The 22,766-nt window shown below is 35.6% G+C and overlaps 6 protein-coding genes across 10 annotated transcripts; 3 read left to right on the forward strand and 3 right to left on the reverse strand.

Moving 5' to 3' along the window:
- Positions 1–1,147: 1,147 nt before the first annotated feature.
- LOC108487811 (transcription factor MYB114-like) lies at positions 1,148–2,270 on the forward strand. Its single transcript, XM_017792166.2, has 3 exons — positions 1,148–1,380; positions 1,469–1,598; positions 1,707–2,270. Exons 1-3 carry the CDS (start codon positions 1,236–1,238, stop codon positions 2,002–2,004), a joined length of 573 nt encoding a protein of 190 aa, XP_017647655.2. The 5' UTR covers positions 1,148–1,235; the 3' UTR covers positions 2,005–2,270.
- Positions 2,271–2,899: 629 nt separating this feature from the next.
- On the forward strand, positions 2,900–6,640 carry LOC108457465 (uncharacterized). Its single transcript, XM_017756548.2, has 3 exons — positions 2,900–3,364; positions 4,532–4,761; positions 6,137–6,640. Exons 1-3 carry the CDS (start codon positions 3,022–3,024, stop codon positions 6,413–6,415), a joined length of 852 nt encoding a protein of 283 aa, XP_017612037.1. The 5' UTR covers positions 2,900–3,021; the 3' UTR covers positions 6,416–6,640.
- A 52-nt stretch (positions 6,641–6,692) lies between these two features.
- LOC108457474 (NAD(P)H-quinone oxidoreductase subunit U, chloroplastic) lies at positions 6,693–8,111 on the reverse strand. Its single transcript, XM_017756561.2, has 5 exons — positions 7,700–8,111; positions 7,487–7,548; positions 7,307–7,396; positions 7,080–7,220; positions 6,693–6,919 (listed from the first exon to the last, which is right to left on the reverse strand). Exons 1-5 carry the CDS (start codon positions 7,968–7,970, stop codon positions 6,824–6,826), a joined length of 660 nt encoding a protein of 219 aa, XP_017612050.1. The 5' UTR covers positions 7,971–8,111; the 3' UTR covers positions 6,693–6,823.
- Positions 8,112–8,129: 18 nt separating this feature from the next.
- On the forward strand, positions 8,130–11,081 carry LOC108452519 (40S ribosomal protein S3-3-like). The gene is made up of 6 exons (XM_017750320.2): positions 8,130–8,672; positions 9,036–9,183; positions 9,296–9,467; positions 10,223–10,277; positions 10,369–10,500; positions 10,715–11,081. The coding sequence occupies exons 1-6, from the start codon at positions 8,643–8,645 to the stop codon at positions 10,898–10,900; spliced, it is 723 nt and encodes a 240-aa protein (XP_017605809.1). The 5' UTR covers positions 8,130–8,642; the 3' UTR covers positions 10,901–11,081.
- On the reverse strand, positions 10,712–15,605 carry LOC108452496 (mechanosensitive ion channel protein 10-like). 5 transcript variants are annotated; one of them, XM_053028545.1, is made up of 8 exons: positions 14,893–15,309; positions 13,232–14,600; positions 13,006–13,126; positions 12,492–12,785; positions 12,206–12,408; positions 11,735–12,024; positions 11,583–11,610; positions 10,712–11,499 (listed from the first exon to the last, which is right to left on the reverse strand). In XM_053028545.1, exons 2-6 carry the CDS (start codon positions 14,575–14,577, stop codon positions 11,748–11,750), a joined length of 2,241 nt encoding a protein of 746 aa, XP_052884505.1. In that variant the 5' UTR covers positions 14,578–14,600; positions 14,893–15,309; the 3' UTR covers positions 10,712–11,499; positions 11,583–11,610; positions 11,735–11,747. The 5 variants fall into 5 exon arrangements, with proteins under 5 accessions (XP_052884505.1, XP_052884504.1, XP_017605783.1 ...); XM_053028544.1 differs by lacking the exons at positions 11,583–11,610; positions 14,893–15,309 and adding an exon at positions 15,345–15,605 and having other exon boundaries at positions 10,804–11,499; XM_017750294.2 differs by lacking the exon at positions 11,583–11,610 and having other exon boundaries at positions 10,804–11,499.
- A 1,389-nt stretch (positions 15,606–16,994) lies between these two features.
- Positions 16,995–19,122, reverse strand: LOC108480454 (serine/threonine-protein kinase STY46-like). Its single transcript, XM_017783467.2, has 5 exons — positions 18,689–19,122; positions 18,103–18,387; positions 17,511–18,024; positions 17,290–17,432; positions 16,995–17,192 (listed from the first exon to the last, which is right to left on the reverse strand). The coding sequence occupies exons 1-5, from the start codon at positions 18,935–18,937 to the stop codon at positions 16,995–16,997; spliced, it is 1,389 nt and encodes a 462-aa protein (XP_017638956.2). The 5' UTR covers positions 18,938–19,122.
- Positions 19,123–22,766: the final 3,644 nt, after the last annotated feature.

A 22,766-nucleotide genomic window follows, 5' to 3' on the forward strand; every position in this document is an offset into this window, starting at 1 on the left:
GTCATTAGATTGGGTTTTCAAATATTGATTATGAACATTTTGATCAAATGAAAAGTTCTCTTGTTAATGTTTTTGAACTCAAAAACAATTTAAAATGTGTCCATTGTTAGGTTATTTAAATTTTGTATGATCATTTAAGGTAAGAATGAATATGAAATGATTCAAAAGGTCATGATCTTTAGTGGCGTTTTTGGGGAAAGCGTCGCTAAAAGTCATGACCTTTAGCTGTTTTTTTTCTCAAAAAATGCCACAAAATTTATCGGCGTCATCTATAGCTGCGATTTTTGCGGCGCTTATAAAAACGCCGCAAATTGTTTTAGTGGCGCTTATAAGTGCCGCTATAGGCCTAAAAAAACGCCGTTAAAAACCTGTTTTGTTGTAGTGAGCTCACTCATAGTAATTTAGAAAGAAATGTATGGAACAAAAATATTATTCTTTTTCAATAATTTAATACTACATTAGTAATTTTATCCTAAATTTTAAAATTAAAATATTGATGTAATATTAAATTATTAAAAAAATTACTATTTCATACAATCTTTTCTTATAGTAATTAGATTGGTGAGATTAGAGAAATACACATAAAAAGCTACTTAAATACCTAAGGTCTCTTTTACATGTGTGACACGTGTAATAACTTTATTGGTCCACGTTACTTGGTTTTAACCCTCTTAAAAAACACTAAAATAAGTGATGGAAATCAAAACCAAATGATATTGCCCCAAAAAGAAAAGATGGATCATGTGCTTATAGTTAGAGTATATTCCCCTGCATGGCACAGGCAAGGAGGTCACGGATCGGAAATGAAGTTTTTGACTGTCGTTTAATTTGACTCTCTGCTACTTGTTCTTACCTCCCGAATTTGATTGGAGAACTAACTGCAGTAATACATATTCACTCCTCTTCCCCACTACAACATCACATGCAATTAATATATATAGAAGGTGGAGACACTGTTTACGTCTTTATGCCACGATCATCTAATTTGGAATAACTTTCAGTCTCTAAATCCCGTCTTTGACCAATAAATGGGTTATGTTAGTTGGCTGCGAATCCCTTGGGTTTATATTCTACCCTAGAATGGTACGTACTTACGTATTATATTATATATATGTACCACCTTGCATAAATAAACCTTTCCATTGCAATCCCGTTGCAGACCCATCTCCTTTTCTGTCTCTGCTAATTAATAGAATTTTGGTTTTGTGGAAAATATAGGAAGAAGGTGAAAGAAGATGCCAGTGGCTCCTCCTATAAGCACTAAATGCAGTAAGAAAGAAGTGAACAGAGGAGCTTGGACAGATGAAGAAGACCAAAAGCTTGCTCAAGTAGTTGAAATTTATGGTCCAAAGAGGTGGCAAGCAGTTGCAGCAAAAGCAGGTTCATTTGAGAATAAATGTTGAAGTGTAATTCTTACAATGATGGTTTTATTATGAGCCTGTACTTGATGGTTTCCTCTTTGTTCCAGGTCTTAACAGAAGTGGAAAGAGTTGCAGATTGAGATGGATGAATTACCTTAGGCCCAATATAAAGAGAGGCAACATTTCGGACCAAGAAGAAGACTTGATATTACGGCTACATAAACTGCTCGGAAACAGGTAAGTTATTAGTTTATATTTTATGTCGTAGTTGTGATAACTAAGTGTCAGAGTTTATTGACCAATTAATGATTGAAATGAATATATATGACGTTAATTATCATTCAGATGGTCTTTGATTGCTGGAAGACTACCAGGTCGAACCGATAATGAAATCAAGAACTACTGGAATTCTCATTTGAGCAAGAAAACGAAGCAAAATGAGAAACAAACCATAGGTTCAAGAATGCAAGAATCGGTGCTTGAGAATTGTAAGGTAAGTGAATCCAAGAGAGATGAAAACTCCACAGCTTGTTTCATTAATGGTGATGATAGCTTGTTCGATTGTTATAGCGAGGAGCCTCTGAACTTGGAGTGGACGAGTCATTTCTTTGAAACGGATGAGTTATGGCTTAACTTAGCTTGATTATTTTATTTAGACTTTGTCCATCTATTTCAACCCTTCAGTTTCATTTCTGGTAATGTTGTTGACTAAGGGATTCTTTTTCTTGGATTAACAAATTATGAAAAATGTCGCGATGTTAATGGCAGACTTGGACCTCGGAACTGTCTACTGAGTGAGAGAGTCGGCCATTAAAAGACATTGTAAAGTTGGAAAAGTAAAGCTGTATGTTTGATTATTTCATAAAGAAAAAAAAAGAAAGAAGACTTTCGTGGAGGTCTAATAAATAAGGTTGGATTTGGATGGAGATGGTTTATTTAATTTACTTTCTATTTCATAGTATCGTTACAATATTTATATTAACCTTACTTGAATGGCTCATTACAAGCACTTTAATTAATCCGGAATTAGCGATGATATTTGCAACTCTTTCTTTTCCCCTTCGAGATTGTACCCACTTTGATTCAAAATGGACCCAAGCCCAAAACAGTACTGGTAGGTTTGCTGACAAGTGAAACGATTAACAAGAGATGGGATAATGTCATCATTTGATCCCTACAGTTTATTAAATCTTTTAATATGATACTTTTACTTTAAAAATGTCTATTTTGATAACTACCTATCAATGTTGTACCTATGCTTAACAGTATTAAATTAGATATAAAGTGTTGGTCCATTCGTTTTGTTCTCTAGTCTCGCCATACATAATTACTGCAGATTTTTTTATGATTAAATTCTGATTTTTTTAATTTTTTTTTTACTTTGTATCAATTTAATTATATTTTGTAATTGGTTATCAGCTAGTTAATAAAAAATATAAATATTAAAAATTTAAGATAATTGGATGAACAATAAAGATAAATTAAATAGTTGAATGATAAAAATAAATTTAATAAATAATTAAGTGAAAAAAAATAAATCAATTCATTCTATTAAGTTGGTTTGCCCATTTTTATTTAAAACCATTAGAGTCGACTCCCTCGTAGACTGTGATTATTAAATTTGGTATCCTTCTTTTTCCACCGTCCATCTGATTTGGCGATGGCGGAGCAGCAGCAACTAGAGCCATGGGCCGACCTCAGTGGCAAAGTGGTGATGGTGACGGGGGCATCTTCTGGTTTAGGTCGTGACTTTTGTCTTGACTTGAGTAAAGCCGGCTGTCGTATCGTGGCTGCCGCGCGCCGCGTCGATCGCCTTAAATCCCTCTGTGATGAAATCAATCACCTCAGCTTTCCTTTTTCCGGAACCCAGCCTAGTGGCCCTCGAGCTTTCGCCGTCGAGCTCGACATATGTGCTGACGGATCCACCATACAGAGCTCTGTGAAAGCGGCCTGGGATGCCTTTGGGAGGATCGATGCTTTAATAAATAACGCTGGCGTTAGAGGTTCTCCATTTTCTGTTATTTAAAATTTTCCCGTTCCTTAATTAGTTTTGCACAATCATATTTGCTGGAAAATTAGTAGGGTCTAAATTACCTCCGATTTTTTTTTTTGAAAGTCTCCGATGTTAATTTTCAATGGAATAGATAAAGGTGTTCTTTGACAAATTTTAGAATAGATAGAGGCGTTTTTTTGAAAGTCTCCGATGTTCTAGGGCTAGGAGCTCCGTTCGACAAGTTTCATATATTAATCATAGTTTATTCACATGGTACGAACCACAACAAGGGAAAGGCTTCCTCGATCGAAACACTTTCCTATGAATTGTCCAATGGATCGTTCCATAGCTAACGCCAAGTCCCAATCACCAACATTGTAATTTGTAATCGACAAAGCAATAAATCACTGACCAATCAACACCAACACTGCACAAAACCTCCCACAAAGTAGCATATCAATTCACCAAATATTCTCAACCAACGATGCTCCAACAGTGAGCAAATTAGTCAATCTGAGGTTTTCACCAACACTTCAATCACTTGTAAACTAGGTTATGACGGGAACCATGAGTTGATGTCGTAGAAGTGATCCAAAGCCATACTCTCCCATGTGCTGACACGGGAAGGAAATTCCAGAATCTTTGGTTGGCACGTCTTATCCACTTGTCGGTGATCCGGTTACTGGACTCAGGCGGATAGCCTAACTGACACCATGCTTCTCTCTGTGGTGGCATTTAGCACTTCTGGATGCCAACTATATGATCCCCTATAAATCATTCTAGATCCCTGTAAATCTGCTTAGGATTATTTACATAATTCCACTTATACTGTTACACAGATAATTGGTATATATGTCACTTAGTGGCAATAATAAGGCAGTGTTAGTCCTTCGGTCGGGCCATCTTATCTTTTTTGAAAACAAATCCTTGACAAAGAAAGCAAGAATGCTTGTTTAAGTGGAACTTGTCTTGTAGGGTTGGGGTCATTTGGGTTTTACGTACAAAATATTATTCATTAATAATTTAAAATGGAAACAAAGAAAGAAACCAGTTCCAGCTTCGTTTTTTTTACCTGATCTTTGTGAAACATTTTCAAGTTTGTCACAATCCTTTTGTTCAGTTTGTGGTCATTATGTCGGAAATTTGTTTATCATTTGCAACTATTATGCGTTGGTAGGTAATGTGAAGGATCCTTTGGAATTGACTGAGGAGGAATGGGATCAAAACATCAGAACCAATCTAACAGGGTCTTGGTTGGTGTCAAAATATGTTTGCATGCTCATGCGTGATGCAAAACAAGGAGGATCTGTAATCAATATATCTTCCATCGCTGGTCTTAATCGTGGGCAACTACCTGGAGGTTTGGCTTATGCTTCCTCAAAAGCAGGCCTGAACACCATGACAAAGGTAATTATTTTACTAAAAACTTTTTTAGATGTTTTAAAATTATACGAGTTTTTAACTTTCTCAACTTTTTATGCAATATTGTCTCTAGAAAATCTAAGCATTTGTGAGTATCAAGTTTGATATAGTGTAAGATGATTATCAAGTGGTAGAAAGAAAGCAATTCTATGATGTACATAACACTAATTTAAAAAAAAAAAAAATCTGTGTTAGATCTAATCCAAGGAAGTCAAATATAAAGCAAATACATATACTGAACACTAAACTAAAGCATAAATCTAAAAATAATTTCCTAAAATAAAATCTTACAAAAACACATGAATTTAGATGGTTGCTTAATGCTTATATCCACGGGTCAGAGTAGAAATTTTCAATATACTCAAGAAAAGATGAAGATTACTTTTAGTTTTCTCTTAAAACTTATCACACCACACCATAAAGCCTCATATTGCATCATTTTTTTTCCTCCTATTCCCAAGTCGCATTAAGGGGCTTTAGGCAAGATAGGGTGCAAGTAGGACAACAATTAAAAAAAAAAAAAGACGACATGTGTGGAAGTTGTCATGTTGAATTTTCAGCCATCTACTTCCGTAAATGTCCTAATTGGCTTAAAATTGCTCAAAGCAAGTATTATAGCCAATCACCGCCTCCCCTATATTGACACTTTTGGTACTTCCTTATTAAAGGACTAAGTCCAAGGAATGCTTGTACTCCTACGTAGGGGTAGCTTGGACCAACATTTTCATAAGATTCTCCTCAATAGAAGCCTTACTAATCACAAAAGCAAAACAATTATTTTGAATGAAGTGATATGTGAAATCAATGTGTTTGGTCCTATGATGAAATATATGACTTTTCATTAACTAAATGACATTCTTAATGTAGCAAAAACACAAAACTAGAAACCTATCAAGTGCAAACCCAAACAACCAATTAGAATATGGATTCAAATCTCTTTCAAGGTACTTTCCTTTATATGGAAACCATTAAGCGTAGTCACCAAGTTTTTTACAGTTTTCTCTGAATGGATAAAAATAGAAAGGTTGCATCCTATTGTAAGAAATGAGAGGTTGTATCTTAAAATTGTAGAATTTGGTGAATATTAGATCCTCCAACAAGCATATATGAAGTGAATCATGTATTTCTTTATTTTATTAAATATTTCAGGAAAAATGAAAAACTGGTGACTGTTTTCAAGTTTATTCTCCCATCACTTTTTCAATCGGGTAGTTGTTTCCAAAATTATTTTTTTCATATTTTAATTAAATTTTATCTTTTTTTTTCTTTGAATTGTTAGTTTATTAAATATTTCTTCGAAAAATAATTATAGAACGATGGAAGTTATTATTATTCAAGAATGACAATGATCATTATGCAGACCATGGCCATGGAACTGGGGATGCATAAAATACGAGTGAACTCAATATCACCTGGGCTTTTCAAATCTGAGATCACAGAAGGCCTTCTGAAGAAGGCTTGGCTACAAGAAGTGGCTACAAAAATCAACCCTTTAAGAACATTTGGTACGGCAGATCCTGCATTAACCTCGCTAGTTAGATACTTAATCCATGATTCTTCGAAATACGTAACAGGTAACATATTCATCGTTGATGCCGGGTCTACCCTACCAGGTATTCCCATATTTTCTTCGCTTTGAAGCTCAATCGGAATACTAAATGTTTGTATTCCTTGATAAAAAGCTACCAGAATATAGGTTTTGTATTGGTAAAACTCCTTAAACTATATAGCGGAAGCTATGCCTTCTTGTAAGATTGTAAATAAAGGATGGAAGTGATCTAATCCTACCTTGCTTTTCACCTTGTAAAAAGATTTTTGAAGTTTGTTTGCTACCTTCACTATCAGCAAGACACTGGATTTTCTATTTTATGGTTTGCCCTTTTGCAGTTTTCTGTATCATTGATGACATGACTGGATTGGATTGAAAGTTGATTTAATTATATTTTCCTGATGCTAAAGAATGATAATAGTGGCGGTTCTCTTCAGCCAAGTTCGTGTAAGCAAAGAAAAAAAAAACAAGTATTATATATATAGATTAAAACATGCCCTATCGAGCAAAGGCAATAGACAAGACGAAAGACAGTATTAGCCATCCCAGCATGAAGTATCCCACCGCTCTTGTTGGTCCGACGTCCTCCGGCTCCTGTCACGCCAACAGATCAATAAACTCTCAGAGCTAGCTAAAATGTATGGTTTAAAAACTAGTACTAGTAACTTATAATTGGCTGAAAACAAATAAGTATAAAAGAAAATAATTAGAAACGAAAATGGAAAATGAAAGAGATTTTGGGTTGATTACGTACGCCTGGTGGAGGCTCCTCCGTAGGAGTTTGGGTGATATCCACCTCAAAAGGCCAAGCATATCTGTCTGGTTGTTCAGTTCTAGCCAAGCTCCAGTCATACAGCCTTCTTTCTTCTACCGACGACAAAATCGAGTACGACTCCTGTGATCAAAACCAAGTTTTTTCAGTTTATCATACATAGTTACTTTGTTGTTTATTATACGAGAGAACAGTTTGAAAAGACTAACTTTTAAGAGATCCATTTTCTTGCTGAGTTCTTCTTCATCTAGTCCCTGATTCAGGAGTTCATCAACCTTGTTTCTGTAGGCCACAGTGACCTGAAACACAAAGGGACCGAACCAAAGTTTAAAAAAGAAGAAGAGAGTTTATCAGAATGGAGTAAATGCTACTGTTGATTTGGTAAGGACCTGTTCATAAGAACATCCTCTTTGAAGGCCGAGTCTACCATAGTGATCTGCGTCTGTGATTGCTGCATGCTAAACTAAAACCTCATCAATTGAGTGCATTCTTTTTCCCAGCAATAACGGTGAAGGCACATCTCGTAAGAATTTGAAGTTGTTGGATTAAAATGCTAGTCCTATAAATAAATAAAAGTGAAAAGGGTTGATCATTGCTTTTACCGATGCCACGAAGAGCTCGTTCAACATTAAGAGCAGAGATCAAAGAAGGAGGTCCTTTAGGAGCTTCATCAATGGACTTTTCAGATTCTGTTTCGGTCGTTGGTGTCTCGGATGATACATCACCAGAGCTCCTGATGCTTAGCCTTCTTCTCTGCTTTGCTGAAAAACTGATGGTAGAATTTGAGAATAAGGAGGCGTTTTTGGGGGTTGAGGCATGTATGTTGTTGCCAGAAATGTATAGTGTTGTTGCAGCTGTGGTTGATAGAGCCATGACTTGTTTGATACTCAGTTTTCTGGTATGCTACTTTCCAATAGTTTTTCTATTGAAAACAAGAGTAGATAAGACGTGAACTTTGAACCAAAGGAACATTATCTTCAATAAGAATATAAACTTATAAACTATTTTTCAAGCTTTCAACCGGGTCGTTGTAGTATAGTGGTGAGTATTCCGCCTGTCACGTGGTTCGATCCCCGGCAACGGCGTTAATCTTTTTAATTTTCAAACAACCCTGGCCCAAGCTGAGGATCGGATCCCTCCATCACCTACTGAAATAAATAATTTTTTTTTCTCAAATATGTTTTAAATATACATATTTTATTAATCATACTTTATTATAATTAAAAAATCAATGTGTTTTTATATTTTGAAAATTGAAAGTAAAATTTCTTTTTATTCATCAAATGTATTTTTAAATTTCCAAAAAAGATAATCTTCTAAAAATGAAAATAAAACAAAAAATAGAAAACCATCTTTTCTTGTATTTGGATTTTGGTTTGAAAAGTAATTTTGGGTATCTAACCTAACCCTAGCCCGCCACCTATCCATATATTTTCGCCCCATAAAAGGAACACTAGTTATACTGTTAGCTAATTACTAGCAAAGCGGCGAAGCGATTTGCAATCTCAACTCACCGTTTCTCACGATTGGATTCTCCTTAAAATCATGGCTGCTCAGATTAGCAAGAAGCGCAAGGTTCTTCCTCCATTCGCTTTCTTTCCTTCATTTCCCAGAATTTATTCTGATTTGCAACTTTAGTTTCGTTGTCAAGTGATAAAATCTATTAGTTCAATTCATTTCTTTCTAATTATGCAATAAAGCATTTGTAATTACTTGAATGATTGTTACTATGTATATGTTGTTTCTTCTTCATTTATTTGGAAGATATCATATTGGTTAGAAACCGAAATCGAGTTTATACTTGGTTATATAATAAGCTAACCAAAGGAGTTTTTTTTTGAAAGAAAAGAAGAAAATTTGCTACTTCACATCCGTTGAGCTGAATAGTCATCATGTGATGCTTAAAGCTTTTTGTTTACGATTTGATCGGGCGTACAGTTTGTTGCGGATGGAGTGTTTTACGCGGAGCTAAATGAGGTTTTGACAAGGGAGCTTGCTGAGGATGGATACTCCGGAGTTGAAGTTAGAGTTACTCCTATGCGTACTGAGATCATCATCAGAGCTACTCGTACTCAAAATGTTCTTGGTAATTAATTCACCCAATTTTTTCTAGGTGTCGATCATCCCTTTTCTGCTGTGATTGTATTGTTGATTTTAATCTTTTAATTCTCACTTGATGTTTGATGATTTTATGTCAGGTGAGAAGGGTAGAAGGATTAGAGAGTTGACTTCTGTTGTTCAGAAACGATTCAAGTTTCCAGAGAACAGTGTGGAACTCTATGCTGAGAAAGTTAACAACAGGGGTCTTTGCGCCATTGCACAGGCCGAATCCCTGCGATACAAGCTCCTTGGAGGCCTTGCTGTTCGGAGGTAAATTAAAGAAAACTTATGTCGTGTCTTGGTTTTACATAAAGTTTTATAAGATTTGGGTTTGCTTTGGGGCTTGGGCATGAAAATATGTTTTCCAGCTTATGTTGGTGCAGGTGTCCTATTAGTCTAATGTCATCTTTACAGCGAGTTGGTAACTTACAAACAATACTCTCTCGTGTCTGAGGATGACTATATTTTTTATTCCATCTAGATTTCTTAGGTCAAGGAAAAGATACATTCATATTCTTGCAACACCAATCTAGATGGTAGATTTCATCGAATATATTTCTTATATTTTTGTGTATGTAGCAACAATTCTCTTTGCACGGGCATTGATGCATTACTATTATTTAGCCCCCCATCTGTTGCATGAAAGCCTGGGGGGGTGTGATCAGATGCCCAAATAAAATATTTCAATGGAGTTTGTCAGGCTTCTTGTGTTCAGTTTAAGGTGCTTGGAGTTTGGAATATCCTCCAACATGTTTTACATTTTTATTTGCTTGAACAATGTATGCTGGTCTTGTGAGATTTAGTTTACTTCTGCAAGCTAATTGTCTTTTCTTTATTTTTCCTCATCTAGATGTAGAGAAGTTAATTGTAGTATTTTTGTTTACCTAACTCTTAAGGATGTTCTCATGCTAGCATTTTAAGTCTTTGTTTTTCTAAATGAAATGAATGCCAGCATTCATTTATACCCCTTGAAAAACAAACAAAAGTCTAAGTAGGGTTTTTTGTTCTTTCTGGACTGTGGATAGGGCTTGCTATGGTGTTCTCAGATTTGTCATGGAGAGTGGAGCCAAGGGATGCGAGGTAAATCCAGTAGCTTTTGTCCTCCTTGATTCTAACTGGCTGCACCCAGGAATTTAGACATCATAGTTATATTTCTGGGATATGAACTCAGGTCATAGTGAGTGGAAAACTCCGAGCTCAGCGTGCAAAGTCGATGAAGTTCAAGGATGGGTACATGATATCCTCTGGTCATCCCGTCAAGGAATATATTGATTCTGCTGTTAGACATGTCCTTCTTAGGCAGGTCAGTTGAAATGCTTAAATTAGTTGCTTGGTATCTTGCTGCTATCATCTAACGGTTCAGTTTAGTGTAAAGACTTCTAACTCGTTTAGTGTAAAGACTTCTAACTCGAAGAGTGATCCTTTTTTGGTTTGTGTATTTTTTGCAATATTTTCTTTCTGACTCGCACAATCTTTTGTTGGATCGAGTCTTATTCTTGTGTTTGAAATGTATTCAGGGTGTGCTGGGTATCAAAGTTAAAATCATGCTGGATTGGGATCCAAAGGGCAAGCAGGGTCCAATGACCCCATTGCCTGATCTCGTCACCATCCACCCTCCCAAGGAAGAGGAAGAGTATACAGAAAAGAAAGACTTTGAACCGCTTGCTCCCCCAACCAATATCGAGGTTCCTGTTGTGGTTTAGAGCCCACCCCAAATGAGCCTTGAATGTAGTGTTTCACTCAAGTTTTCAACTATTTAGTTAAAGGAGATCACTAGATTTCTGCCTGTACGGATTACTATTTCGCGAATGAGGTGGATTTTGGTCGTGTTTAGTGTACTTGGTATATTTTAAAGGAATATTATTAAGCTTATCTGTTTGCTTAGCTTATCGTCCACGCTGATTAAATCGGAAGCAGATGGTTTCAATCAACCAAGATATTTGAGGGCAGTACCTTCAAACTACAATTATTAACCATGGCGATACATATTGGGAATTTGATAGAAAGATGTAAATATTCCCTTTTGTAATTTGTTTGTAGGTTATGTGATAGAAATATATTGGCAAATTGATGATGAATAGAGGTTGAGTTTGACATTTAATAATAGAGCTCAAGACTGTTAAACATGAGGAAAATTAATCTTCAAATCGGCATAGCATCATAGGTCTTAAAAGTCTTCGATACTAGTAATCTTAAATCTGAAAATGCACTTGGTTCAAGTTAGATTACAACAGCTGAACGGGCTTCATTACTTACCACTCCTGTCCTAAGCTCCGGATAACAGTGTCAGCCCATTTCATCCCTGGTTGAAACAAAGATGCCATTAGAATTTAGAAGTAAATTTCGAAGAAAGTTCCAATTCATCAAAGCATTGCCTTCCTCGACCTCTGACAAAAGTTCCATTTCGACGTAACTACAATAAATTACAATGATCTAGAATTATTTATGCATCAAATGCAAACAGGTAAAAGAGTGGATCAAATATCATAACAAGTGGCCTCTTCTTTATTATATGCCAAAAGGATGAGGATGCATACCTATAATACGCGATCATGACCAAGGGGTCGCATAGGTTGCATCCGGCCTGTCTTGATTGACCTGGTTGAGATTCACATGCTGAGGAAGAAGATTGTATCGTATACCCAGCTCCTCAAAAATTCTTTTCAGCTCAAGAACCAGTTCGGTTCTACGCCTGTTCTTCTCTCTAAAGTCCTGGAAGTTCATCGTGTGATTACAAAAGAGAGCCATCTTTAACTTATTCACATTCTCGATTTCCTTCACCACCACAAGGTGATTAGGACGCCACAGGGTATTAGCTTCCAAATGCCTGGTTAAGACATGGCAGCAGAAAGATCATAAATTGTACAGACCAAAACGAACTCAGAACAAAGAACAGTAAGTTCTGATAAACATAATAAAAATCATACTCAACTATCAAGATCAAAACATAATAAAAAATATTATATAACATGGAGACACCTTACATGCTTGAACTGAAGTCAACTTACTTCTTTATCTCTTCTTTCAGCCTGCCTATTGTCTTTGCTGGGGTCAAAAAATCAATCGAGAACTCTATTGTATCACCCATATCCGGGCTTCTATAATAGTTGCTGATGGGCTTTGTAGCCAAAACTGAATTCGGATAGTACACCTTTTCATTATCAAGTTTCAGGAAGACGGTCGTTAAAATATTCATCTCCTCGACCAGCAACTGTCAGTTACCATTACCAAGTGATAAGCATAATTAGTAATTTTCCCATACATGCATGTAAGAATGTCATTTTCAATAGTTACCTGAACACCATCAACCACACAACGATCGCCGACATCAAAAGGATGCATCACAAACACAAATACTATAGCTTCAAAGATAGTCTTGCAGGTGTTTCCGAACATAAAAGCAGCCACTACAAGCTGCGATGAAAGGAGCAAAAGCAGTTTCGTGGTTGCAATTTCCAGCAAAAGAAGCCATATGATGACAGTAACAATAATTAGGATCACTGTCACGAGTGTATTCAACTGCTTTACGGCTGTTTTGGTGTCACTCAAAGCATGTACTAGTGTTTTCCGATCCGTGTAAACCTTTACCTGTACAAAATAACAACAACGGGCATGTTAATAGAAAAATCCTCATCTTTAAGGATGGTTTTCCTTCATTGCAGCAACACCCTATAGTGTCCGATTGTGTTCAAACCATAAAAACTTGCTATTTTCCATTTGCAAGGAAGCACACACACACACACTGTAAAATATAAAAAGATTCAAAAAGTTGCTCAAGTTTTATCCGATTTTCATAAGGAGCTTTTACCACCCAGTTTGTGAAACTTTTTCTATCAATTTTTCCAGTGCTAGATCCTTCGAACAAAGGAAACACAAGATCCACCTCCTCCTTAATCATGAATCTTAAGAGGTCATCCTCGTCAATGTAACTGATTGTAAAACAGCAAATAGTTAGGGTAAGGAAATATTAAAATAATAATATAAAAGTTGGCAGGAAAATCACTAGATGCATCATGGAGGGCGGATTTTCTCACTTGCGATTTTGATTACTATCATGTTGTGCAACGTGTGCAAAAATTTGATGAGCAACATATTGTGCCTCCTCCTCATTAGTAATTTCCTGTTCTGCTTCTTTGCCACCATTATACGCACTTTCCTCTAATGTTTCGGAGACTGTTGAAAGCCCTGAATTCGTGATGGCATCTACCAACACCTTCATATGCCAAGCTGAAACTTTTTCTCGCTTCAATCTATGGACTTTTCCCATGTCAATCAACCTTTTTGTTTTTGGTTCTTTACCCTTTTTTGCATTGCTAACAATCAAATGAGCCGGTGGTTTTTGAATCCCATCAATCTCCATAAATGGTGGTCCCGAAAGGGTCCTAAGTATGTAGTGATGGAAGACTGATTCTTGTATTCTGTCAAAGAACTTGTTCATATGGAAATTCGAAGCCAGAATCTTTAACATCAAAGTCTTCAACAACCACAAAAATGCTCCAATGAGGATGCTCACTAGAGTCCACGTCACATAATCTAGAATCTTTGAGGCAGTCTTCGATCTCTCAACATCAAGAAAGAGAAGAACCCAAGTAAGAAGTACTATACTCAGCCAAATGAACACCTGAACAATCTTCTTTAAACCGTGAACGAAGTATAGCACTTTCTTCCGAAGCAAAAAGTTAATCTCGATCAAGAAGACAACTAGATGCATAAACCAACGAGTAACCAACATACCGCAGAATATAACCACCACAAGTACACACCATTTCCAAATTTCCAAACCCCATAAAAGGATATTCTTTTCTTCACCTACTGTTAAACTAGCTATTAAGCACCCTATGAGCAACAAAAATACAACCCACTCAATCACAACCTTAGCTTTCACTCCCTTATGCTGCTCTTTATGCTGTTTAACTTTCTTAATTATCTCCTCATTTTCATTTTCCCCAGTGGAGCCTTTAGAAGCCATCGATAACGTTTTCGACACAGCAGAGTCCGTCCTAATACTTCTAGCCGACTTGTTATTAGGGGAGGCCTTGTTGATGGGGTGTCTATAAGGAGAATTACAACCAACTTGTTCTTGATTAGCTAAATTAGTTTCTTCCATTTCATCAGATTCAGGGATATAATATTGTTCTCCAAATCTTGACTTGGGTTTAACAAATGACCTTCGTCTAAGAAGAGGTTCATTACCTGCAACTGGGGCTTTTGGTGGCTTACTTGCAGTAACAGCACCAGATTCAGTCGAAGCTTTGTTGGGTGCACCTTGAGAATTTTGCTTAGGGTTCAATGCCTCTGCTTCTTTTGGAGAAGACCCTTTTAGCCCTTCACCGGCAACATTAATCACCACTTGTCTTCCTCCACCGTTTCCCTCCGCCATTACTTTAATTTTCCGTCAAAACCCTGGTAAGAGATAAAAATATTAAACAAATAATTTAGCTTTCGCCTATGAAACAGAACCAGGTTCACATTTAGAAACAAAAGAGGAAACTTTACATTTAAAAAGTGAGACTTTTCATTAATCAAATATAAACAGCTGTTAAAGTAGCTTGGAATAACATCTCCGTTAAATCAATGGCACCATATAGGAAACAAAGAATCAACTTATTTAACTAAAAAAATATACTACTAATTTTCAACTTTAGCAAGAAAAAATTATAAATAAATTAGTCGCAGCGAATCCTTTCACTATTACCTGAAAAAAGAAACAGGTTTCCAGAATAAAGTAAGAATCCAAAAAATACCCAGAAAGCGTACAAAGGAAGCGTACAAAGGAAGAACCAGGAGTGCACCACTCAAAGCAGTGCAAAGATACCAAATAAAGAGCAGGAAAGAACTGGAAAATGAAGGGAAAATAGAATTAAATGAAAGAGACGAAGATTGAGAGATATTTGGTTGAGGCAGTGAAAGACAAGCAATTGCACTAGTTAATTACTCTCACATTAACAAGCCAACAGAAAAAGAAGAACAATCTAAGAAGGAAAAATGGAAAACGCTACAGAGTGGGAAACAGAGATATATATATACATATATTTGGAGAGAGTCAACAATGGAGTCAAACAAAAAATAAACTATTAAACCGTCCTTAGCATGGCTAAACTCATTGTCACCGAGATAGCATATACATTTATTTTTAATGATACGAACTTTTACTTTTTATTCGTGGACGAGAATGACCCTTGCTTTTCCTTTTTGTGGTGTTACTGTAGAAAACTAGGGCGGGAGCCGGAAGTAAACGATGAGCATATGAAGGGTAATCTGGGAATTTGAAGATCTGTGAGTACGAGGTAGGGTTTCGCTCCTCTGCAACGAGGTCTGTAGTTTTGTTTGAGCTTTAGGCCATGACGTAGCTTTTATTTGGTGACGCATGTCATAACTAGATTTGTTCATGTGGGTGATGACCTAGGAATCAGCTTTGAATGTCTGAGATCGGTGCCCGACTTAACTAGAGGCGTCGATGGCGGGCTGGTCAGATTTAAAAATAATATTAATATATTTTATTTATTTTAAATCTTTCCATATTTTTAATTTTTCTCAAAAAACTGTTTTACTTTTTGAACGAAAATTTAATTATTTTTTAAAATTCATACTTAAATTATTTTTATTTCATGAATACATTTAACCATAAAATGCAATTAACATTGAGGCAATTTTTATTTTTTGAGTTGAGATGAGTCAATGATAAACAGATAACATGATAAAGCATGTATATGCTTTAAAAGAAAGACAAAATTTAATTTTTAGGTTTAGGGATATAAGTTAAAGTGATCAATTAAAGATGTTTGATTTAAGGTAAATAGGCGTGAATTATTTTAACAAAACACAAATAATTTCAATTGAAATAAAAGTTCAGGTATAAAAAATGTATCGAAATGAAAGTCTTTAACAATAATTTATTTCCCTTCCATATGTTACCATTAAGTGGAAATTATAAAAAAATTTATTTTAATTTACTATGCAATACAATACAAAATTTGGAACAAAATTGCTAATGAATTTTCCCTCCCCATGTTTTATAATAGCTTCATTCCCCATATCCCAATATATATTTTTCTTTTAATTTTGTAGTTTTCCAAGATATCCCTTTTAATGTTGACAATGTTATTTAGTCTTCATGGTATTGGGTAAGATCTATTAAGTTAAGGTCAAGTAATTTTAGTGCTTCCCTGTCCACCATTTCTTAGTTGTTAATCTTGGTTCTTTTAAGTTGAATGCTGATAGAGTTCACATTCAGTCTTCAAATTTAGTTTTTTTTTTTTACCACAGTAATAAAAGATGAGTATGGTAAATGAATGTGGGGATAGGACGTAACATTAGAAGAAATAGAGCAATTAAAATTTTGAGCTATTTATGATAGTCTCCGAGTAACTTAAGATGTTAAATGAGATAGAGTTATCGTTGAGGTTTACTGTGCTTTAGTTATCAAGGGGATTCAGGGAGGAATCAAAGGTCAACCGAACAAAGATTTGATTTTAAGAATTCAAAAACTATGCATACATGATTGGCATGTGGAAATTAAGCAGATACTAAAGGATGCCAATTTCGCTCATATTCTGGCCGGATTGATGAAGAAATTACCCATTGGCCCTGAAATATTCTATGCACCTCGTTCAAAGGTTGTTGACCAAATTCGATTAGATAGACGACTCTATATGCTTAGTCTTGTTGATACTACTATTGTTTTGTAATTGCATATTTTGACAAAAAAAAATGTAAAATTGTCAGAACTAGAAAATTAATACAATTAAACATCTATATAAATTTTAACATTTTAAAATTGCACTGAACCATGGCTACTTAATGGATGGATGGGACTCTATTGTCATTGAATCTGGTTTGGATATTTGATAGAGTGGAAGTGATGTTTGCAAAGGTGGGTCTAACACAGGCATCTCCATCCCATGACTGGCAAATCAGCTCGATCAGCTCCTTCCATTCGCCATTGTCTTCTGGAAGTGCTGGTCTTAGCTTTCCATCTCCAACCTCCAAGGCAATCTAATGATAACAATATCATCCGATGGTTGTGTGTTAAATTCGTAACATTTTAGCAGCAGAGATGATACAACGTTAACGAGTAATCGATTGAAAATACCTTGGCCGGTCCATAATTGGTCTCAATATAAGGATAATTGCCTGTGATGAGTTCGTTCAGAATGATTCCGAAGCTGTATACATCGCACTTTTCGTTATAAGGTTCACATCTGATAACCTCTGGTGCCATGTAAACAAAAGTTCCTGAGAGGACAAGCAAAATTTCAGAGCAAATAACTAGCTCGGAGTGACTTAATCAGAGCAAAAGAGATCGGTTCTTGCCTGTTTCGCCTGTAAGTGCCATTTCTTCGTCACTTAAAAACCGAGCATGCCCGAAATCAGCCACCCTTACATGCTTGGCATCGTCTAAAAAAATGTTGCTAGGCTTCAAATCACGGTGAATAACTTTGGGTTTTTGTTCATGGAGATATTGCATTGCTTGTGCAATCTCCACGGCTTTATTCAATCTCTCTTGCAACGGAGGGAGTGGTATCACCCTTTCTTTTCGCCTGTTATTTCCCGGTCCATGTAGCCAATCCTTCAGCGTCATGCTCAAGAACTCCGTCACTATCCAACCTTGCATAGGTGGCTCGAGGCATGCACCCATTAGCTGTAGTATAAAGCGATGGCGCTGCTTAGATAATGTTTCGACTTCTTGAGCAAAAAATGACACACCGTTTTCATTTTTTTCGAAGAAATCGGGATATATACACTTCACCGCAACTTCAAGGCCTCGCCAAATTCCTCTGTAAATGTCTGCAGTACTTCCTTGGCCAATTACTTCTCGCAATTCAATCTGCTCCAGTAAGTTATAAAAACATGTCATTGGCTTCTCTGAAGAAACAAAACGATCATGCAATCCCGTAAGCATTACCTCGATGGGGTTAATGAACCATCCGTTCAACTTGGCTTGGTTGATGAGTAGACCTAGATCTGATTGGTGAGAAACCGGGGCAGGGAGTTGAGGACTGGTGGTATCGATATTGAGGACAACATCCCGAGAAACAGGAGATTTGTGGTTACTTAAAAGGTCCAAGAATCCATTATCCTGAGCTATTTGAAGACAGTACCTTAAATAGTCTTGTGTTCTCTCCATTCTCATTTTGTACATGCTCCGAATTTCTTTCTGGTTCTGGACTTCCTGTTCAAGCTCTGTCACCTTCACCAAAGCCCAAATCATACAACATCAGAAAAACTCTTTAAGCCCATCTTTTCATGGTATTTTTTTATGACCCACTTACGTTTAATTTCAGCTGTTAATTAAAATCAAATCGATGAAAACATTGGTTTACCTTGTGGAAGAAAAAGGCAAGAGTTCGGGCCTCAAGGGTGAATGGACCACAATATTCAAATGAGGCTTTGTATCTTATGTACATTTTCAATGATAATACCAAAAAAAGAAAGAAAAAATGCAGTGACGATTTCACCTAACGAATAAGAAGGTGGTCCAAAGTCTATACCTGGTGCTCTAATTTGGAGGTCGGGCTACGTGAACGTTGTTGCTTTCCTTGTTGGTGTTGCTGCAAATGCTGTGGGTTCGTAGAGGCAACCGACCCTTTTCCCAAACAATCATTAAATCCAAAGCAAAATTGCTTAGATGTCGTAGCCTTATCTATTTTTACCACGGGAATCGTTAATAGAGCTTGTTGATGATGATGCGATACGGCGGTGCCCCTTCTCTGCTCTGGGGTACCGGAAGTCGAGTTCATTTCTATGTTGTATTTTATTTTTGCCTAGTTCATTTCGATGTTAATGGTCCTTCCTTTTAAAATGGTCTTATTCTTGTTCTGGACGGATATTCTAATGAAACTATAGGCTAATGTTAATTGTGAACTGTGACGTTCAGTCCAATGCCAAAAAGATGATGTGAAAAATGAAGTTGATGGTCATTGTCAGGCGTGGTTACCTAAGAAACACGTTCAGAATCCATACAAAATTGGACCACAATAAACATGGTCCATACTCTACTCTGCAAATTAGAAAGCGTGCATGTTTAGGGAAAATTAATGCAATTATATTTATACTGTATTCATCATTTCGTCCTTGCAAAACCTCCTGCTATATTGAAATCAAAGCTTTTAATAAGTGAAAATGAATAGGCCAACCAGGTTAGGTCATTTGCTTCACTCTAAAAATTGAAAACTGAACTTTACAGAAATGAATAGGGTCGTTGAAACAATGAAGTTTACAAGCTACGTTAAATGGCTCCAAAAAGAAGTTAAATATTTTTCTCTTCTTTTTCATTTTCAATATGTTCCTTTATCGCTAAGATTGAATCTTTTGTGGATCAAATATGAACTCACTCGTGCATCTGAGTTCATTTCTTTTACTTTTATGGATCAAAGAAAAGAAAAAGGGAAAGCTGGTAAGGATCTTATGGAAACTCTTCTTGGGATCGCCAATCATAAATCTTTGTCATTTACTATACCAAAGCAACGGTAGCCAAATAATGGACCATCCCAAGTTGCAGAGCAGCAGGCCAGGTCAGGTTGATTGGCCATTGCCGACTCATACGCGGTTTTTGCTAAGTTAAAAATTGTTAATAGGGGTTGGTTCAACTTAAGTTTATGAATGGTGGTTAAATTTATGAACCCATTAAAGAAAAAAAAAACTTGCTGCCATCTTATTCGTTAGCAGATATTAGGCTCCAAAATAGTGACATTTTCTCTCTGCATTTGAAGATAAAAACAATAGGGGGTTTCTTGTTTTGTTTATGGGAATTGATTCCCACAAAAAGAAAATAATAGAATAAAAGCTAAAATAGTTTCCAAAGCGCTTTACCAGATGGAATACACCCTGGAATGGAACCCTAACCCCCATTGTCTATCAACTCATTGGTTGTTAGTTTTGTTTGTCTTTTTCCTGCCTTAAACGACACAAATAAACTTAGAAACTTGAAGCTAATGTTATGCTCCATTCTCCACAACTCGATTCTATCAAATTACCAATTTATTACCACAACCTTGGGCCTGCCAATATTTGGAAGACAAACTATTTGACATAAAAGATTCTTTCAAATATATATAAGATTAAGGATTAGTCAAGTTTTGTGGGTTGATCAATAGGTAATTTAAGCCCTTAAGTAGATCATGGTTACTCAAAACTGATCATTAATTTTGTTTAATCCCAGCTCAAAATTTAAACTTGTCCCATGAGTAAACTCACCTACCCAAACTTCAAACCAATTATGCTACAATCCCACACGTTCTAACTTAATTACTAAAGAATAAAGCAGTACGAGGGCAAGAACAAGATGATAATTATAACCCTAATGCTCAAAACAACCAAAACTGCCTTAAGTAATGCATTCAAAACTACTATCTTTAATTGGTATAATTTTTATGAAAAGTAGCAAGTTTCGCTTTCAAAACTACTATCTTTAACTGGTATAATTTTTTATGAAAAGTAGCAAGTTTCGCTTCTAATGTATTCATTAGGACGAATTTAGTGACAAATTCTTGATGCTTTTTAAATTTATTATGCGAGTTCAGTGATTAATCTCGATGTTTTGGGCATCTCTAACAAATGGAGGCTAGAGAGGGAAAGAGGAGAGATTATCCCAAAATAAAAATATATAAACAAGTGATAGATTCGTAACTGATACTGATTAATTAATTTCAATGTTATTATTACTATATTAGTTGTTGTTTAAACAATGAAGCTTTTGTTGCAACTACTTTCAAGGTTTTCAAACTCTAAAGGTGGTGAAGTAAATAAACAAATCATCCTCCGCCTACAATTCTTGAATTTTAGTTACAAATCCACTGCCGTCCTAAACAAGTATAGTTTAAGCTTGTTTATTAGTGCATGCTCATACTAGATTTTGACTTTAAGAGATTTTTCATCTACTAAGTGGGCGGCTCATGCCCATTCTTAACATGCGGTAATTAGTATCGTATTAATACGTACAAAGTCTTTTATTATTTTAAACCCATTCTTCTTTTTCATAATCTTTTCTATATTTTTGTATAAATTAAATGTATTCATTAAATCAACTTAATTGTAATAATATACCAAAAATACTAACCGATAATCATAAATTTCGATAGGATCGACCCCTCTTTTTTTTAACATTACAAACTCTAGTTTCATGCTTGTCACGTAGTACTAATGATGCGTTTATAGGCAATTATAAAAGTCTACTTAAATATTAATATATGAATTGAAAGTTATTGACATCAACCTTAAGTTGGTTAAAGAGTCACTATCTCTGTTTCCTCCATCCATTTCATTACAAAGTTCTTGGAGGTTGCCAAAAGCAAAATTTATACCAATAATAATATAATTTTATATACACATCTCTTTCTAGTTTTTATTTATTTATTTATTTATTTATTTATTTATTTATTACTTAATCGATTGCTTTAATCGTATTCAACCTAAATAAATGAATGTTTGGGACTTTCCAATTTTCTTACCTTATATCTATTGTCTTGGAAGCAGCGATTGAAATGAAATTAAAAAAAAAATTAAATTTTATTACAGATTATGCGACTAGTTTGGTCCATTAGGGTGATTATAGAGGAAGCAGTAAATCTATAGTAATAAATGGCAACTTCATAGCGTTTTCAGCTCTCTGGTCGCTGCCTTCTCCAATCGTTTGGACAAAGATGTATTGTAGAAAATGTAGGAAAATTGAAGAGCAGAGTCACAGTGTTTGGTCCCTTTTACCAGGTAAAGGGATCCTAAGATTGAATTGTAATAATGGAGATCAGCAGCGTATAACTCTGTTTCTTATTGAAATTGCTTCAATCAAATCCCATTAAATTTCGTGGACCATCTTCTTGCTTGCTTCCCTAGGAAACCCAAAAAGAAACAAAGAAAACAGATAATGGTTGTTCCTATTAATGATTCTGACATATTTTACGTTTTACCTGTTAACTTATAAAATTGTTCGTAAACTTCAGTGGGAGATGTACTCTTTTTTTTTTTTTTTCACAGTAAATTATTGTAGCATGAAAAGCTTCATTATTTGGCATTGTTGTTTGCATAGTTAAAAAAAGGTTACATTTCATCTGTTAAATACGTTCAAAAATTTTATCTTTCACGGTTAAAATTCACGATGGCTTTCAAACAAGAAAATTTTATCATCCTTATATCTTTTATTAATTTAAACATATCTTGGTTCAAAACAGGGGGCGAAATCAGGGAGCATGGCCTTGGCAGCTTGCCCCATTGGTAACATGGTATAATTTTATTTCCTAGCCCCTCTTAAAATCTAATAATTCAATTTAGTCTATTTCAACCACTTGGTTAAATGGTAAATTCTGTTTTTGGCTCTCTATTTTAACATCGAATTTTTGGGTTTTTGAATTATATCTGATACAAAATTACTGGGTTCGACCTGGTTCAAAAGATCATAGCAAAGTAGGGTTTTAAAATCTTATCGAATGGTTTTATTTATTTACTTTAAGTAAGTGGATTCACAAAGAAGCGGAAGAGGGTTGAATGGGTGAATTGGCAACACAGTGTTCAAGAAAGAAAGCAAAAGCTCCTAATCTCAATTCTTAACTTTCGCTATTCCCATGGGGGGAACGA

This window comes from Gossypium arboreum, chromosome 5 (genome assembly GCF_025698485.1).
Source record: "Gossypium arboreum isolate Shixiya-1 chromosome 5, ASM2569848v2, whole genome shotgun sequence".
NCBI classification, from domain to species: Eukaryota; Viridiplantae; Streptophyta; class Magnoliopsida; order Malvales; family Malvaceae; genus Gossypium; species Gossypium arboreum.